Source organism: Lethenteron reissneri, chromosome 52 (genome assembly GCF_015708825.2).
Source record: "Lethenteron reissneri isolate LAM-NWPU_2019-01 chromosome 52, ASM1570882v1, whole genome shotgun sequence".
Classification (NCBI taxonomy): domain Eukaryota; kingdom Metazoa; phylum Chordata; class Hyperoartia; order Petromyzontiformes; family Petromyzontidae; genus Lethenteron; species Lethenteron reissneri.
The window spans coordinates 2376335-2394413 of record NC_083830.1 but is presented as its reverse complement, the minus strand read 5'-3'; the positions used below and the strand labels follow the sequence as shown (position 1 = coordinate 2394413).

The 18079-nt window shown below is 50.6% G+C and overlaps 1 protein-coding gene across 1 annotated transcript in view; it reads left to right on the top strand.

Annotated features, from left to right (window-relative positions):
- Window positions 1-18079, top strand: part of CPSF1 (cleavage and polyadenylation specific factor 1) — a 62711-nt gene that overhangs the window by 14515 nt on the left and 30117 nt on the right. The window contains 15 exon segments of the mRNA XM_061573308.1: window positions 398-478; window positions 775-876; window positions 1450-1461; window positions 1663-1779; window positions 2840-2981; window positions 6732-6787; window positions 6789-6908; window positions 9217-9356; window positions 10813-11005; window positions 12275-12484; window positions 12886-12975; window positions 13558-13722; window positions 14521-14673; window positions 16468-16584; window positions 17469-17559. Of these exon segments, the coding sequence (XP_061429292.1) occupies window positions 398-478; window positions 775-876; window positions 1450-1461; window positions 1663-1779; window positions 2840-2981; window positions 6732-6787; window positions 6789-6908; window positions 9217-9356; window positions 10813-11005; window positions 12275-12484; window positions 12886-12975; window positions 13558-13722; window positions 14521-14673; window positions 16468-16584; window positions 17469-17559 (1789 nt within the window).

The window sequence follows — 18079 nt, the reverse complement described above, 5'->3', positions numbered from 1 at the left end:
AAATACAGAGACGCTCAAATTAACTTTATTTATAACCAGGTGAGGGCCCATTGAGAACAAATGTGATAAGCAGACAAATTTCCTCGTCATTTATCTGTGTCTCCACGTAAAAAAAGTACACTTCACTCCCAGAATACAGTGAAGGCCTATTGCGTTTGACTTAGAGAATACTTTACATTTTTTTTGTATGTGGAGAGACGGAAACAGGATGGAGTCCTTGTGTGCTTTTCTTTTTGTTACTTATATGTTCTCCACAGTGACGCGAGCAATTACATTTAGACAAAAAAGTGTCTATATTACACACCGTCGTCTATGTGTTAATTAGTATTAATCCACTGTCTAAAAACTTTGTGAGTTAATATGTGACGATAATGTTTGATTGTTTCGTGTGCAAAAGTTTCAAAACAGACCGGAGCCGGACTTGGAATTGGTTTGCTGCTCCGGATATGGGAAAAATGGAGCTCTGTCCGTGGTGCAGGTGAGGTCTTGTAAATGAGTTGTAATAATATAATCATTGTCTTTTTGATATTTCATTTAGCATCATCCAAGAAAATCGCATCTTTAAAATGCTGTCGCATTTGTAATTCTCCCAGTCTTCACCAACCCGCCCCTGACCAGTGGGGGTGAAGTATGGTCAAACAACCCTCCCAATGGCCCGCACGGGAGACCCTCATCCAGCAGTGGATGACCAAAGGGCTGTAACTTGCACACCTGCACCTGCCGTGTCCTCCCATATAATTCCGAGCGATGCGTGCGTTGCTTTTGTCTGGCCAGAGGAGCATTCGGCCGCAGGTGGTGACGACGTTTGAGCTGCCGGGATGCTACGACATGTGGACGGTCATCTCTCCCGTCAGCGACAAGCGAGAAGAGGGCAAGGTACAGCCTGTGGGGGTGCGGATATAACCCCCTTGCCTCTTTTCCACTGAACGGCTGACCCGTGCCAAGGCCATGCCGAGCCAGCCTGGCTCGGGTCAGCAGGAGCCTGGGTTGTTTTTTTTCACCACAATTGCCGCTCTGTGCCAGCTGATGCCACCTGCAGTGACTGAGTCGAAACGTTGCTTAGGGGACGCCGTGTCCTCGCTGTGTACCGACTGATGTCACAGGAAGTAAACGGTTGATTAGTCCCAACCCTGGCCCTGCTTGGCCCCGAGCCATATTCAGCCGACGTATCACAGTTCAGCTCAGGGCTCGGCAGCACAGCTGACGGCCGATGGAAAGCTACCGCTGTCATGAGTGCCCCGTGCTGGCCCAGTTGTGGCAATGGCAAAGGGGTAACATGGACTCATGCACATACACAAAGATATACATATGGGCCATGCCTTTGTTTTTAAGTTTGGAGTTTGTTCGCACGTAGGGCAAATTAAGAGAATGAAATTGCTTGCCGCTGATTTTTCTTTTTACGTACGTAAATCTGCTTTGCTGTTTTCCTCCCTTTGCTTGCTGTCCAAGAGGTCAAGACATGTGAGTTCACGGGTTAAATTCTGAATAAACATCCTGAACAACGGCAAACACCGAATGAACTTTACCCATCCCCGAATAAAAAATGTGATCCATGTTCAGCGGCGACACAACAGCATCGAATCAAGTCACGATCAAGTGCATTCGGTGGTTAATCTTCATTCTTCATTCTCCTCGTTCCTGTTTTTTTTCCCCATGGAATAGAGCAAGGAGTCCGAGTCGGAAGCGGAGCCTGAGAAGGAGGAGCAGAAGGAGGCGCCGCTGGAAGACGAGAAGAAGAAGCACGGCTTCCTCATCCTGAGCCGCGACGACTCCACCATGGTACCGTGGGCCTTTGCTCCCCCCTCTCTTGTTGCTCGGATCGCTGGCGTACACGAGTGTGTTACTGGGAGGCCGGTGGGTGGGGGGCTGGGTGCTTTCCACGCATGTTCCCAGACGCAGCCGAGCTGCGAGTGCGCAGTCATCCTGTGCGGTATTGCACAATCACAGCTTTGGAGCCCTGGGTAGGTAGTAGCGGTGCTCATGGCGGTAGTGGGCGGCGGCGGTGGTGCTGGTGGTGGCGGTGATTTGGCAACTTCACGTGGCGTCAAAATACGCCCGGGTCTGGCCACGAGAGCTGCGGTGAGCTCGCCGACACTGCTGAATGGCAGTTGGTGATGTTTGTGGGTAATTGTGCCATACACGAGCATATTGTCAGTGCACGTTTTTAAAAAAGCTTAATTATATATAGATTTGGGGGGGGGGGCTGCTTTAGCTCTCCAATATCGCTCCCTAAGTTCGACACTGCCAAGAACAACGTAGCCTTTGCCACGAGGGGAGATTGAAAAGTACGTGGCCCTGACGGAGAAAGGGGCGACGAGTGATCTTGACGGCAGGTGCGTTATATGCCGTGTGGGCCGTTTTGTTGAGCAACGCTCATGGTCCATCGATGTTCCAAGGCTTTTGTCTCTACCAAGAAGAACTCTTTGTATCTGTTTTCTTTCTTTCTTCTTTTCTCCCACCGCACGCTCATAGAATGCATTGTTTTTATTGTCACGAGAAAAATGCTCTCCCCGCAATTGATTCCTCAACTCTGGAATAAAGTACAGAAGTCACTGGGAGTAAGCCTTGGCGAATATGGGTTTCCTCTTTGTTTTTAACAGACTAGTTTCACCCTTCTGTGTAGCACCACTATTTTCTGCGTCAGACCACAGACTATTCATTCACAGCCCCTCCCCCACCCACACATACATCGTTATATCCTGGATAATAATGATAACAGCCTCGGGTTTGTGTGACCTCCGATTAGCGTGGTTGGCTACTCACGGTGCGAAAGAAGTTCAACGTACATTGAACATACGTGTACAACGCGAGGTGCGTGCCTGTGCTTGCGGCGTCCCAGATCCTGCAGACGGGCCAGGAGATCATGGAGCTGGACCACAGTGGCTTCAACACGCAGGGCCCCACGGTGTTCGCGGGGAACCTCGGAGGCAACCGCTACATCCTGCAGGTCTCGCCCATGGGCGTGCGGCTCATGGAGGGAAGTAAGTGGCCGAAGGGGAAACGCGCGTTTCGAGTTATACGCTATGATCCCTATTTCCCCACTGGCTCATCCCGCCTTCCCACGGTACGGGTGGATTCCCACTAAACTATTAAATATGTTTTTATTTTGCCAGGCAAGGCCCACTAAGCTATACAGCTCTCTTTCAGAAGTTACTTGGCCACAAATGATAGCTCAACGAAGTGGCTTATGTGGACATTTCTAGCAGCCAAATTCTCTAAACTGATAATTTCTTAATGTGGAGGGAAAAACCGGAGCACCTGGAGAAAAATCCATGCGACCATGGAGAGAGAGACACCGCAAACTCCAAATATACAACTAGTGTCATGGTCGGGATCGAACCCATGACCTCCTGTAAACCAGGCGAGATAGTTAACATCTCGCCACCGCGGCTCCCCACTGTGTACGCTGCTGACCGCACAAGAAATCCGCATTGGGCTCAGTGCCAAACAGGGCCGGGGGGGCGCTCGTGCGAGGCTGACGACACGTAGATCGTGCACACGCGACGCTGGCTCAGTACGCCGCTCGGGCACGGCGTCGCCGCACGACGCGCTCGTGCATCGGCTCGCTCGCCGTGGGTGTCGTCGGTGGCGCACGCGGCTCTGTTTCTGTGGTGGAAAAACAACCCGGAACCTCCTGAGCAGCGCCGGGCTTGCTTGGCACGGCTGTGGAGAGTGCAAAAGAGGTGTACGTGCACGTATACAGCCGTTTTGTAATAATCCACTGCTGGATGAGGGCTTCCCTACACACTCCAATAACCCTCACGACCCCCCACAGTGCAGGCTCTTGGGGTTTATTGGGGCACACTTCGCCACGCTGCTCAGCGCGGCTCGGTGAAGGCGAGGAGTGCAGATGTTGGTGCGTGGTTCTTTGCGACAATGGATTTGCCAACCCCGCCCTATGACCAACTCCCCATTCCAAGCGCAGTTCAGGCTCAAACCCGATTAGCTTACTGAGAACTCATGATATCTGGCATATTTCGGGTAATTTGGTCAGAGGTAACGATGTGCAATACATCACGAGAATGGGGGGAGCGACGGTGCAGTGGTTGGCGTGCTTATGCTATGAACTCGTCAGCTAGAGTTTGATTCCCAGCTACGACTAACATCAGGGGAGAGTGATTTTTCCGAACCAGTCCTGGGCCTCCCAGGACATCCCGCACCGATCGGCGTGGTTAAGTATGTTTAAAAAAAAAAAAACTAAAGCTCACTCACCGACACGGCAAACGATGAGAACTTCATCAAGCATTGAATGAACAGAGGCTGGAATTAATTATTACTATAACAGTATCCTTCCGCTAAATATTGCTCTTGGATGGCATAGTCCTATTTATTATAATAATAGTCATCCTCAGCCACTATCCGTCCGCTGCTTGTGGAAAGCTGTCGCTGTAACGTCACCATTCTTCGTGATCCTGCGGCAGCCGAAATCCGTCGTGCGTCTGTTCAGGACTTGGCTTTGCAATGCTTGGAATTCCGCTGTGAGAAAGATAGAAAGAAGAACTCATGCAGCAGGGAATTAAGAAAAGTAAGAAGGCTTGGGCAGGACTCGTCATTAGAGGGGCTGATTTCCGGTGGTCAAAGATTAACGACGGAGTGGCCGCCAAATGAGGGAACGCATCCAAAGAGGATGTCGGCTGCGGAGGCGGCGTTATGGGCGCCACGGTGACGAGATGTTAACTACCTCGCATGGTATGCAGGAGGTCACGGGTTTGATCCCCACCACGATGCCTCCTGTATATTTGGAGTTTGCAAGTTCTCCCCGTGGTCATGTGGATTTTTCTTTGGGTCCTCTTTCATTTTTCCCTCCACATTTAGACTCAACATCCGTTTAGAATATTTGGCTGCTCTAAATCTCCACATCGATAAGCCACTTTGTAGAGCTGTAAGTTGTGGCTTAGGACGCTTCTGAAAAATGGCTCGGTGGGCCTTACCTGGTCAAATAAAAAATATCACGCTTAGAAGCTAGATCAATTGTTGAATCGCAATAACAAGAGCGATGGCTTGGGGGGAGGACCTTCGTCCGGTCACGGTTCATTTGAAGCTGATGATGACGACAGTCGTGGTTGGCAGTATCAACTTCACATTCACTTACGTGATTCACGTTTTCTGCCAAGTGCAAGGAAATCGCTAATTAAACGCGTGGCAGGCAATAGTCGCTTTGTCCTCGTAGGTTATCTTCGGTACGGTTTGTAATCTCGATTGGAACCACGTGGGTTCTGTAATGGAATGGCTTGTGTGTGCTTATAGAATGGGGGGGGGGGGGAAATCAATGAGAATGATCACATTTTTGGCTCCGTTATCTCACTTTCGTCCATTGATCGTGAGAAATTGATAGTCGGGGGGAAACAAATTAAAGAAGAAAAAAAAGTCATTAGCGTTGGCAGTCGCTTTTTGTTTTTTTTTGCTGATGGTCGCTTGTTTTTGCACAAAGTACTTTGCCTTTTCGGGCACAAAAGGGACCCGTGGTTGTCTCGGATTCCGGCTTCCCAGCCGATGTATCAAATCAACAAATCGTTCTCTCGTTTGTTTAGCGCACTTCACGGCAATAATAAAGGCATCTCAGGTGCACTTTACCTCAAATTAATATATACTATATCCAAGACATTTAGTCAACAAAGCAACGCACAATAGAAAACATAAATAGCGAACAAAAGCTTAAATCGTAATGAGGACCAGTTGCCAAAATCAAGGAATGCCGCGGTAAAAGCAGACACGCAGGAGGTGTTAAGATATAACACCTGTGTTAACTGCTCAACCAAAGCTATAGATAAGTTGGCATTTGGATTGCCCTTGTACTGCGCGCCTTTTGGAGCTCTTTGCTTTATGGCACCGGTGAGACAAAGTCTCATAAAAGAGGCTGTCTCATGAAGGCCAATCACTTTCAAGGACAATGCATACATTATCAAAGCATACTTGTTTACATGTTTTGCCACAAGTATGTGGAATAAATGTTTTTCCCCGTGACATACACGGTGCCCTGATGCAAAGTTGGTGGGGTGAGTGAGGAGTTATTTTCATGGCAATCAGGAGTTGCACTGTGATGTTGGCTTGTGGTGTCCACAGTGGCACAAAGTAGCCTGCACACTCACAAATTACTTCTGTTAAATTGTTCGTGCCGGCGCAACTATATATTGCGCCGCGTATCGCTAAACTGGGAAACTCGTTAACCGCCTCTGTTTTCCCGACCTGATTACGCATTTGCAGTGGCTTTTAGTCTTTTTGAAGCCTACGCATTTCCAACTGTCATTCGGTTCAAATTATGTCGAGATCTTTATTCGGCAACTTTCAAATTAAAATATTTAACAGGCGTTCAGTATAGGGGTTTAGGCTACGTAATGCTTGTGACCAACTTTGTGTCATTGGGAACTCTCCACCACCCGACACAGCCAATCAAATAAAATCATCACACGGTGCGCAAGCATCTCACGACGTGCCGATTATTATTGTTTTGGCTCGTTCACCGGGAGGGTTGAATAAGAGTGCGTGGAGGGGAGTAGAGTGAGATGAGAGGGGAGAGATAGGAGAGTGTGTGGAGGGTAGTAGAGTGAGATGAAAGGGGAGTATGGGCAGTCAGGGATGAGTCCAGCGAGGATCTGGAAGACGGTGCCATCTTAACATCGATCTGAGATTGGATTGTGAGCCAGTGGAAGGAGCGGGAGTACTGGGGTGGTCGAAGTAATTGTGAAGCTCTCGCTTAAACAAACTCGCGTGCGCACATTTTTTCCCACCAGCCAAGCAACTGCAGCACATCCCGCTGGACCTGGGCTCCCCGATCGTGCACTGCTCCTGCGGCCGACCCCTACGCCATCATCCTGAGCGAAGAGGGGCAGATCATGCAGCTGCTGCTCAAGGAGGACAAAGTCAACGGCTCCTGCTGGCTGGCCGCTGCGAAGCAGCCGGTGCACTCGGTGAGCTTTCACCTCCCAAGACACTCCCCCGCCCCACCCATTGGGTGGCGTGACGATCGCCCGTTTCCAGCGGGTGAAGCACCACCACGGTCGGTTCTGGTTCGACCGATGCGACCGCGGTCGATGCATTCCAAAAAAAAACAAAGGGCGCACAAAGCGAAACAGCTGCCTGTCGAGTAGCGCACGCAGTACACACACGCAGTACACACACGCAGTACACACACGCAGTACACACACAGGACACACAGGACACACACAGGAAACACAGAGTACATACAGTACACACACACAGTACACACACACAGTACACACACACAGTACACACACACAGGACACACACAGGACACACACAGGACACACACAGGAAACACAGTACACTCACACAGTACACTCACACAGTACACTCACACAGTACACACACACAGTACACACACACAGTACACACACAGTACTCGCAGTACACACCTGCTGTTGTGGAGTGACTCATGCAGCCAGCTATGGCTGCAGGGTTTTGGTAGTAGATGTTGTTTATGCCATTTATTGTGAAAATTCCGTCACAGTTCCTATGATTGCTTTTTCATTGCTTTCATGGCTTTATTTTGGTGATTTCGAAAAGTGTATTGGTTTAGCCATGTTTGTTTGTTGTAGTACAGAGTTAGACTGATGGCCTTAATCTAAGTTGTCTTGTGGTTGTTGTTGTTGTTTGACTTGCATCCCACTGGGATTTTTGCACACAGCGTTGGTGTACGGTGTTTTTTCTGCAATATTTTTGCTGTCTTTTCTTGGATTTTCTGTTTGCACTTAGTCACATATTCACTTTAAGATGTTTTTTGTTCATGTTTTTGTTTTTTGTTTGTTGCGGTTGCACCCGATTCAAGAGCTGAATGGCTCACAGGGCTATGCCTAATAAATGAACTTGAACTTGAACATAGCTGCATGTAGAGTGAATTCAAACCGCTGAACACAGAGAATTTTGGGTAGAAATAGGTTTTCCGCGTATGCAGCGCGAAATCGCACAAACCGAACGAGCGTAGAGCGAGGGGAACCTGTGGGGAATTCGGTGGCGTCGCATTCTGCTCGGGTGACTTCCACCGCACGAGGTGACGTCACGACTGCGAGCTGTGAGGAGAGTTCCGACGAGTGAATTCCTCTGCTTAGACGTTCGCGAAACTTTCAAAGAACAAACTGCAATTTACGACGCTCGTGCGCGGCATCGGGCTTTGCCCCGTCGTCTGGATGTTGATTTTTGGAACGATTTGTGGGTGTAGGGAGAACTGTTGACGCGAGTCCTTATTAGATGTGCACGTCTCTGCGCAGAATTATTACCTTTTTTTTTTTTTAGATTAAGAGCCACGTTAACACAATTTGACTGCGGAGCATTCCCACAGGAGGCATTCGGCACGCTCGAAGTGCACGCTCCGTTCAACGCGAGAGGCTCAAAGTGTTTACGTATGGGGCTTGCGGCCGCTAATGTGGATGCATAAGCATTCTTGTGTGCGCGTGCTCTATGCTTGCGTGTGTGTGCGCGCGCGTCTGGGTCGGCTCGGCCACAAACGAGTACCTGCTGCGGTCTGTAGTAAACATCGCCACCGGGGAGACAAAGGCAGTCGGGCGTGGTGCTGAACACCCCCTACCCCCTTGTGTACCGTGCCTGCCTTCATAGGTGCTACTCACTCATAGCACTTGCCCCAACAGTCCATTAAGGCTGGGTTTAACTCCTGGCTGTGGGTGGATTGCATCAGCTGCACATTGTTATCAGAGCTAATCTCAGCCTTAAATGAGTCCCCCTATAGAAAATCCTAATTGAGTTTCGTAGCTTCTCTTAACTGAAGATATTGCCGGGAGCGGTGGCAGTCGTGGTTGTCCTACGATCCCGGCAAGCAGAGTTTGATTCTCGACCACGGATAACATCCGAGTATTCGAGTATTTGGCTGCTATACATTTCTACATGATAAGCCACTTCGTTGAGCTGTTATTTGTGGCCTCTGAAAAAGAGCTATATAGCCCAGTGGGCCTTAGCTGGTAAAATAAAAAATAGTTTCGTTTTTAGTTTACCTTCAATGGCGGCTGATATCTGAACCTGCCTGGGCAAACAACCCCCCACAGCCTCCACAGCTTGATAGGAGGCTTTCATCCAGCAGTGGATTGACAAAAGGTTTGTAAAATGACAATTACAACCATAACACAAACCTCATCACGACGACGATGAGGACGATCGGGACGACGACGACGACGATCTTGATGATGACGATCGGCAAACGGACGTGCGTCCAACCTTGTGCGCCGATCCCCCGCGGTTGTCGTCCAGCAATCCAAGGTGCTGGCGCTGTGCGTGTACCGTGACGTGAGCGGCATGTTCACCATGGAGAGCCTGGCCACCCTGGTGCGGGAGACGCCCGTCACGCGGTGCAGCCAGGCGGAGGAGGACGCCCCCGTGGCGGAGCTCAGGTACGATGGCTGCCCGCCGCTGTAGGGCCACAGACAGCCTTTCGCAGGCCCTCGCCAGAGATTGTGGAGGTTCTTTTGCTGCTGTGAATTTCTCCGCACGATGAGCCACTTTGTCGAGCTGTCGTTTGCAGCCCAGGTCGCCGCTGAAATAAAAGTTAATTGCTCCGTGGGCTTTGCCTGGCAGGATGGGGATGGTTTAGTTTCATTTGTATGTTTTCTTAGGTGATTTATTTGTATCCCCTGTGCTTTGCACGACTACCGTGTTTTTGAATTTTTTGTTGTAAAGTTCTTACCCGGCCCTATTGGATATCTGTGAAAAATAGCTTTATAGTTCATCGGATTCCTCCTCCAGTGTAAATAAATATTCTGATTCTTTTACGAGTGGAGGCCCCCCCCCCCCCCCCCTCTGCCAGTGTCACGATGTGTAATGACGCGATGCCCGATCCACAAATGCGAAGGAGACATTGTACAGCGATACACTATCTTCTTGGTTCTTTCGGTAAAGTCACATAGAAGGGAAATAATAAAATAATAAAAATTAACCTAATCAAATAATTCTCACGACGTTTCGGCCACAACGCAAGCAGCTGTCCTCAGGTGAAGAACAGGTCTGTCGGAAAGACAGCATCTGAAGCTTTCCGACAGACTTGTTCTTCACCTGAGGACGGCTGCTTGCGTTGTGGCCGAAACGTCGTGAGAAGTATTTTATTATGTTTTATTTTTATTATTCTATTATTTCCCTTCTACGTGACTTTACCGAAAGAACCAAGAAGATGAATCCCTGCAGTCACGAAAGCTTTAAAAGCGATACACTACTTTGCTGCTCCTGACTCGGTTATCTGGGATTGACCACCTGAATGTGACATTGTAGTTTGTTGCTCTGCATCAGCAGCTGTGCGAAAGAAGAAGAAGGTGGTGGTGTGTCCGAGCGATTGCCAGAGCTGCTGCTCGTTTTGTGGTTGACTTGGCCTATCACCTTCTTTGGGTCAATAAAATGATTACCGCTTTGTGGGAGTCAGCGTTCGCGCTGTCGGGAGACTGGTTCACGTCAATGGAATTCACAATTTCCACGGGCAAGTTGAGATAATGAGCACACAATGATCATGGAGCTGGAACACATGCAGGTTGTTTTTTTATTAGCCTGTTGATTTTATTGTTTATTTGACTTTCCTCTCACCCTGCTTGCCTCCCTGTCTGCCTGTCTATGTGCTGACCTCCCTCTCTGGTCTCATCCTTCTCTCCCTTCTATCCTACCTTCAACGAAATCTACCTTGTGAATGTACTTCTACCTACATCCTACTCACCCATCTTCCTTCCTTCGCTCCCTTCATCCCTCCCTCCACCTCCTCTCCCCTATCCATCCACATCTCATCTTCTCTACTCACGTCTCTACCACCTATTTCCTCCCTCGTCCTCCCCTCCGCCTGCGGCGTTCGCCCCGTCGTGACCCCCGCAGCTCCGCGGATGACGAGGAGGAGATGCTGTACGGGGAGTCGAACGCCTCCGTCTTCGGGCAGAGCAAGCGCGACGAGGCCAACCGCCCTGAGGAGGTGGCTGCTGCCAGCGCGAGGGCGCACGCGAAGGCGGCGCGGGGCCACGCGGAGCCCACGTTCTGGAGCGCGCTGGTGCGCGACAGCGGCGTCCTGGAGGTGAGCGACGGCCCGGCGCTGCCACGGCTGTCGTCGCAGGCCCGCACAACTCCTCCACGAATCCTCCACCGATCCTCCACCGATCCTCTACTGGATCAGCCAGCGATCATCCACCGATTAGCCACCAATCCCCTACCAATCCCACTGATTATCCACCGAACTTCCACCGATCTTCCACCGATCATCCACCAGTCATCCACCGATCAGCGACCGATCCTCCACCATCCTCGATGGATCATCCACTGATCATCCACCCATCCTCCATCTTGAGCAGCCAAATTCCAATATTTGCTTCTTCCGATGTATATATATATATATTTTTTTATCCAATATTTGTAACAAAAGGTCACAGCAAAAGTCAAAATACAAAAGAACAACTCTCAGATCGAATGGATGTGTGCCCATCTGCGGACAAAGCTGACGTTTGTAATATTTTTCTTCGTTTTTTGTTTAATCGTCATCACATTTATTTTGACAAGGCCGCCGCGTGACCCCACGGCACACGCAGACACCTGGTGGGCCCCAGCGCCTCCTGCCACTCACGTCAGGGTTATGGTGGATCTCCCTTGACAGGGGGTCAAGATTCCGCTGCTCATATTTAATTTGCGGAGCCCTGACATGACCACCGTTATTGCTGTGTCCGTCGTCTCATCCGAGGGTTCTTCTGTAGTCGTAGCGCAGCCCAAACCGCCAGCGTAACTCACAGTCTCTTGACTCCGTCACCCCCCCTTTCCCCCCCGTCATCACTCACCACGAATATTAATTGTTCATGGAATCTGCAGTGAAAACAACATGAGTGATCAAACTCGAACAAAACTGTTGCCATTGGTTGAACCTAGGACACGAGAACAGAATGTGGGAACGTTATCGAGTGGTGTCGGTCGCTATGCGGAGGCGAGTTTAACTTGCACCAACTCCAATAATTATGTATTGACAAATCTTAACGAACTGTCTTACAGTCGATTGAGGTTAGCCTTATCTTTGGCCTGTGGACACCCGCACGGGTGGTGCGTGAAGATCTCCTGTAAGCTCTGGCCATCTCCGATTAGCACAGACGTTCAACATACAAACGTAGATGTTGTCACTTAGTCCCAGCGATCTAGAGCGCTAGAACTGACTCTAGCACTAGGACTGAAATCACGCTCGCATTGAGAACTGAACGAGATTATGTTCACATCCCTAACATCAGAAACATCCACCCAGCCACAGCACCCATGCGTCCTAACTTCCCGCCTGCCCCCCCCCCCAAACCCGCCCTCTGTGCCGCAGATTTACCAGCTGCCCGAGTGGCGGCTCGTGTTCCTGGTGAAGAACTTCCCCGTGGGTCAGCGCGTCCTCGTGGACAGTTCCTCGGGGCAGGCCGCCGCCGTCGAGGCCAAGAAGGAGGAGGGGGCGGCTGCGCGGCAGGGGGAGATGCCGGTGGTGCACGAGCTGCTCCTCGCCGGCCTGGGGCACCGCCAATCCAAGCCCTTCCTCTTCGTGAGTCCCGCGCCGTCCAACGGACGCGCCTTTTGCAGGGGGCAGCCCTTCGCGTAGGTAGTTACGCGTTGGACCGTTACTTTAAAGCCTGCGTTGTGACCTTCGGCTTCGGTCCGGCGACAAGGAGCCTCAAAATGCACGGCCACGCACGGGCTCTTGTTTCGTGTGGTAATTACGTATGTGTGTTGAACTTTTTTGCACCGTTCGTAGCCAACTGTGCGAATGGTGGAGAGGGGGGTGCGGGGTTGGAAGGTGACGTTTGTACGCTCGTGTCGACGTTGGTAAGCGAGCCGGTTTGGACGGCTTCAGGAAACGCTGCCGACGATCGATCACGGCAGACCGTGGCGTTACTGCGTAGTCAGTGTCTTGGGATGGTGTATCTGTGTGTGTGATTCCTGCAGGTGTATGTGGACCAGGAGCTGCTCATATACGAGGCTTTTCCCTACGACTCGCTGCTCACCATCAACAACCTGAAAGTGCGCTTTAAAAAGGTAGGAGGGAGGTGCCCCCCCCCCCCCCGTTAGTTTAATCGCAGAGCAGCCGCATTATGAAGTGACGACATTTAATAACGTCAACGAGCACGAACCATCATCACTCGAACTCCGGTTATCCTCGCGGCGGCTTTTGCCTCGCCATCGAACCAAGACGGTCACCGCTTCGTGCTCTTTCAGGTGGCCTTCTGGAGCTGTCTGGAACACGCTTCTTCTGCAACTGTTAAATCGAAATTGACAAACTAATTTCTTTAGAACTGATTTTTGTATTTAGTTTCTTGTCCTTCCCCCCGCCCACACCTTTTGGTTACGTAGGGCACAAAAAAAATAGTGTACACACATACGCTCAATGTGCCATTCATCGAGAGCGGCGTCTGCAGTGGCGGGGGGGAGCTCATTGACCGTGGTCCAGCGTCAAGAGACTCCAACGAGCCCCCTCATATCTGGGCTTCGAATGCCTCGAAACTCCGGAGGTCTCCTGCCTAGTTCCCAGTTCACGTCGCCCGGCCGCCCCCTTTTTGGCCCAAGAGCCGGCTTTACGCGGGCGTTTATCGGAGCGACGCCCCGACGCGGTCCCCGCAGGTGCAGCACGCCATCACGTTCCGCGAGCGGAAGGCTCGCCCCTCCTCCCGGAAGGTCGACGGGGAGCCGGCCGGCGGTGCCGACGGCGCACAGGACGAGACGGCGGCGGTGAGGGGCCGCGTCGTCCGCTTCCGCACCTTCGACGACGTCTCGGGATACTCGGGGGTGAGGTCCGCTCCGGTGTTTGATTTTTTTGTTCACCGCCGTGGCGAGATGTTAATTACCTCGCTTGGTATACAGGAGGTCGTGGGTTCGATCCCGACCCTGACACCTGCTGCTGTATATTTGGAGTTTGCCGTGTCTCTCTCTCTCCCCGTGATCGCGTGGAATTTTCTCCAGGTCCTCCGGTTTTTCCCTCCACATTCAGAAATGTGCTTTTAGAGTTTTTGGCTGCTGTAAATTTCCACGCGATAAGCCACTTTTGTTGAGCTATCACTTGTGGGCAGGTCGCTTCTGAAAAAGAGCTACATAGCTCAGAGTGGGCCTTACCTGGTGAAATTAAAATAGTGAAGTTTTATAATGTTTTTTAGTTTAATCTTTTAGTTTTTTTCAACGCTTGGGGTTGAAAACGTCGATGCGCCATCTCTTTCTAACTGCCGTAAAGGCGACCCAATATATTTGCTTCCCAAACCCACATTATCCAGCAGTGTGTGTTTAAGCAACTAAACTCTGAACCGGTTTTTTACTTTCTGGGTCTCATCAGCAGAGCCAGGCTCTTTGAACAAATGCTGCTGGGTGTCTAAATGTTACTGGTGCCCTGTGCAGTTTAACCGAAATATTTATATAAAGATGAGTTGCCATTCCGGCATCAATTATTAAATAATTGCCGGGAACAGATGCACGCTAGAAAGTGCGACAGAAATTCCTGCGTGCGTGATTTTTCATCTTTTTCTAAGGTGAGGAATACACAAAAAAGCATTACTTGACCCTCGCGTTCGCCCGCTGCTGCCGCGCTTTGGGCAGGTGTTCATCTGCGGGCCCTTCCCCCACTGGGTGTTCATGACGTCGCGAGGAGCCCTCCGCATGCACCCCATGCACATCGACGGACCCATCGAGTCCTTCGCCGCCTTCCACAACGTCAACTGCCCCAGAGGATTCCTCTACTTCAACAAGCGGGTGAGCTGCCTTTGCTGCTGGTGGTTCTGCTGGTGCTGCTGGTGCTGCTGGTGCTGCTGGTGCTGCTGCTGGTGCTGCTGCTGGTGCTGCTGCTGGTGCTGCTGCTGGTGCTGCTGCTGGTGGTTCTGCTGGTGCTGCTGGTGCTGCTGCTGGTGCTGGTGCTGCTACTGGTGTTGCTGCTGGTGCCGCCACCACTTGTTAATTTATGGTTCATCAGGTGTTGTGCTGCTCACGCACAGCAGCACAACACCTTGAACTAAGTAAGTCGCTTTATAAATATAAAGTAAGGTAAGGTAAAGTCACGTAGAAGGGAAGTAATAAAATAATAAAAATAAAACATAATAAAACAATTCTCACGACGTTTCGGCCACAACGCAAGCAGCCGTCCTCAGGTGAAAACCAGGTCCGTCGAGGCGACAGAGTCTGAACTCTGTCGCCTCGACGGACCTGCAGTCACGAAAGCTTTAAATCGAAATTTAAGGTAAGGTAGCCTGGAACTCCCCAATTGCATTGAATTAGGCCGATAATATTGCGATCACATGACATTCATGCAAGGTGTGATGGGAATCGTACATTCCCGCTGTTTGCAAGCAACATGCTTTTCTTTATTGTTGTTCTTTAACCTATTTTTTTCCAGTCTGCATGTAGCATTTTCACGTTGCGATGAGTAACAGTGTCACTAAGGCAGTTCCCAAAGTTGCTTTTTCTGTTCATCGTCATTCTCAGTTCACACCCGCTATGCAATCAACTGGTGTCGTCAAGGCAAAGAAAAGACAAAGATCCCCGTATACTGATCTACAATATTAACTTCGCTGGAACACACCGTGCTTATTAGAACGATCCCCCATTTGTAACGAGCGTAGCTAACGGAACGCATTCTCTCATGCCGACTTCTACCTCTGTACGGTGATTCCGTTACTTCGATCGTACGAAGTAACGATCGTACGCGTAGCCAGACATCCAATGATCGTTCGTTTTTTTACAGTGCACTACACAGTACGTGTGTATGCGCGATGCAGTACATTGTACTGTTTATTGAGTACACAGGTACCTGTGCGTAATGTTTTAATTTTGCGTTGTGACCGGGAGACATGGACATATACTGTAATTTTCATTAGTGTAGCATTAAGCACACTGCGCTTAAGGCGACTCGAGTTCGATTCACGCTCACGGTGAGTACCAGTATCGATTATCTGAACTGGTCCGGGGCCTCCCCTAGGTCGACTTAACCTGGTGCAGTGTGTAAACATCGCCACTGGGGAGACAAAGGTGGCCAGGCATGGTGCTGGCCACCCACCCCCCGCTAACAGCACTTGCCCCAACAATCTGTTGAGGCTATACAGGGGATCTTTGTCTTCTTTTTGAAATGTATATGTTCAAATGTATGCATGTTGAACTTCTTTCGCACAGTATTTAGCCAGCCGTGCAAATGCATTATTACATAAAATAATATGGTTCATTACATTATTTTATGCATAATGCACATCGTACATTACGCATCAAATAATATGGTTAATTCAAGAAGATAATTAGAACGACCTCTTTGGCCCTGCACGTTGTCGTACATTGGGTGGAAAAGGCCGTGCCGTATTGCCGGTTTGGGACGCGCGCTTTGTGCACTGCTCCTCTCGGGTTTCCACCGCGCGTTTCCACGGCGTCTCCTGCCGTCGTAACTGCGCGGCCTTCTCTGGTATAATAAAACCTGCGGCCTCGCTCGCTCGGTCGGTCGGTGGTCGGTCGGCCGTGCCGTGCCACGGCGCTTGAGTGACGTGGCACGGCGCCCTGCGTTCGCAGGGAGACTTGCGGATCAGCGTCCTGCCGACGCACCTCTCCTACGACTCGACGTGGCCGTTGCGCAAGATCCCGCTGCGCTGCACGCCGCACCACATCGTCTACCACGTCGAGTCCAAGGTGCGCGACGACGCCGGGCGCCGCTGATTTTTTGCGCCGGTTTCTCTTCGCTTCGTTGCTGTGCTTTTGTTTCGGTTTGTTTTGGTTTTATCAATTTTGGTGACCCCCAGGTCACTCTTTCAAATGAGGCTGCTCCTGGTTTCGTGACTTCTCACCCTCCCTGGTGAAACTAAACTTAACTCCACTTGGCAAGGCAGTGGATTGACAATGGGCTGTACGTTGTTATTATTATTAACCACAAACATTGCTTAGGTGTCTTTCCCCAAACACTGCTCTAAGCTTACTGGAGTAGTGTAGCTGATCACCTTTATGATTTTTAAATCTCCGATATCAATTGGTAATGCATAGCAATCGGTAATGCATAGCAATTGGTAATGCATAGCAATCTGTAACAGGTGATTTTTTTAAACAGTGCTGTTTACACTGCACTCGGGAGTTGGCGTGAGTTGCCCACCACTCCTACGTGATTTCCTGCCCCCGTGTCACTCATACGGTGACGACCAAGTGGCCTGAAATGCAACCCCGAATTTTATCACGTCTCAGAAGCTCAGCAGGCTTGAGCCTGCCTAGCACCTGCGTGGGTGTGACGGCAGTGCGCAAACTCGCTGCCGTAAGGTGGCGGCCGTGAGGATGTGCCACGATGTGAGCGGCGAGGGGCGGCACTGCAGCCAAATCCGTCGCCGTATCAGGCGGTTCTGTGTGCTCCCCCATGTCGACGCGCCCTGGGCCTCCCAGCCAACCCCGCGCCAACCAGTCGAATATCTGCCACGGCCTGCGCGTCTGGGGCGGCCGTCATCCAGCAACGGATCGATCGATCGATGACAAAGGCTTGCTCGCGTTGCTGTGTCGCTGTCCTCCTGGATGTTGTGTGCCGGCGTGCGAAGGTGTTCGCCGTGACCACGAGCGTTTTGGAAATTTGCAACCGCATCCCGAGGATGAGCGGCGAGGAGAAGGAGTTTGAGATGGTGGACAGAGGTGCGCGCGTTTGCATGCGTGTGTGTGTGTGTACTGGAATGGTCTTGGGAAGCGGTAGTGTGGCGGTTAGCGCGCTGCGCTGCGAACCCGACTACACCAGTGCGATTCCCTCTCACGGCCAACATCGGTGACGATTATCTGAACCGGCCCTGGGCCTCAGCAGACAATGTCCACTTGACACAAACAAATTTTCGGTTTTTTTTCACGCTTTGCATCATCCACAAGGCCTTGTGGGATTGCTTAATTTCAGCAGCATTTTTTCAGTACAGGTAAACTCTGGACCAGTGTCGGCATGCAATTTATGAGCTTCCAGATGTTATAGGCAAGGACCCTCTCGTGAAGATATATGTTGTTATTTTGTGACGCAAATTTGTAATACATGACAACATATATTCTCCCCGAAGATGCTCATGATTGTTTTGCTATCATATCTAGAAAGGCAAAATGGGGTTACACCTGCAATAGCTAACCATCTAACAAAGATGGTCACTGCATCGCGATATTAGGAAGCCATTGGAAC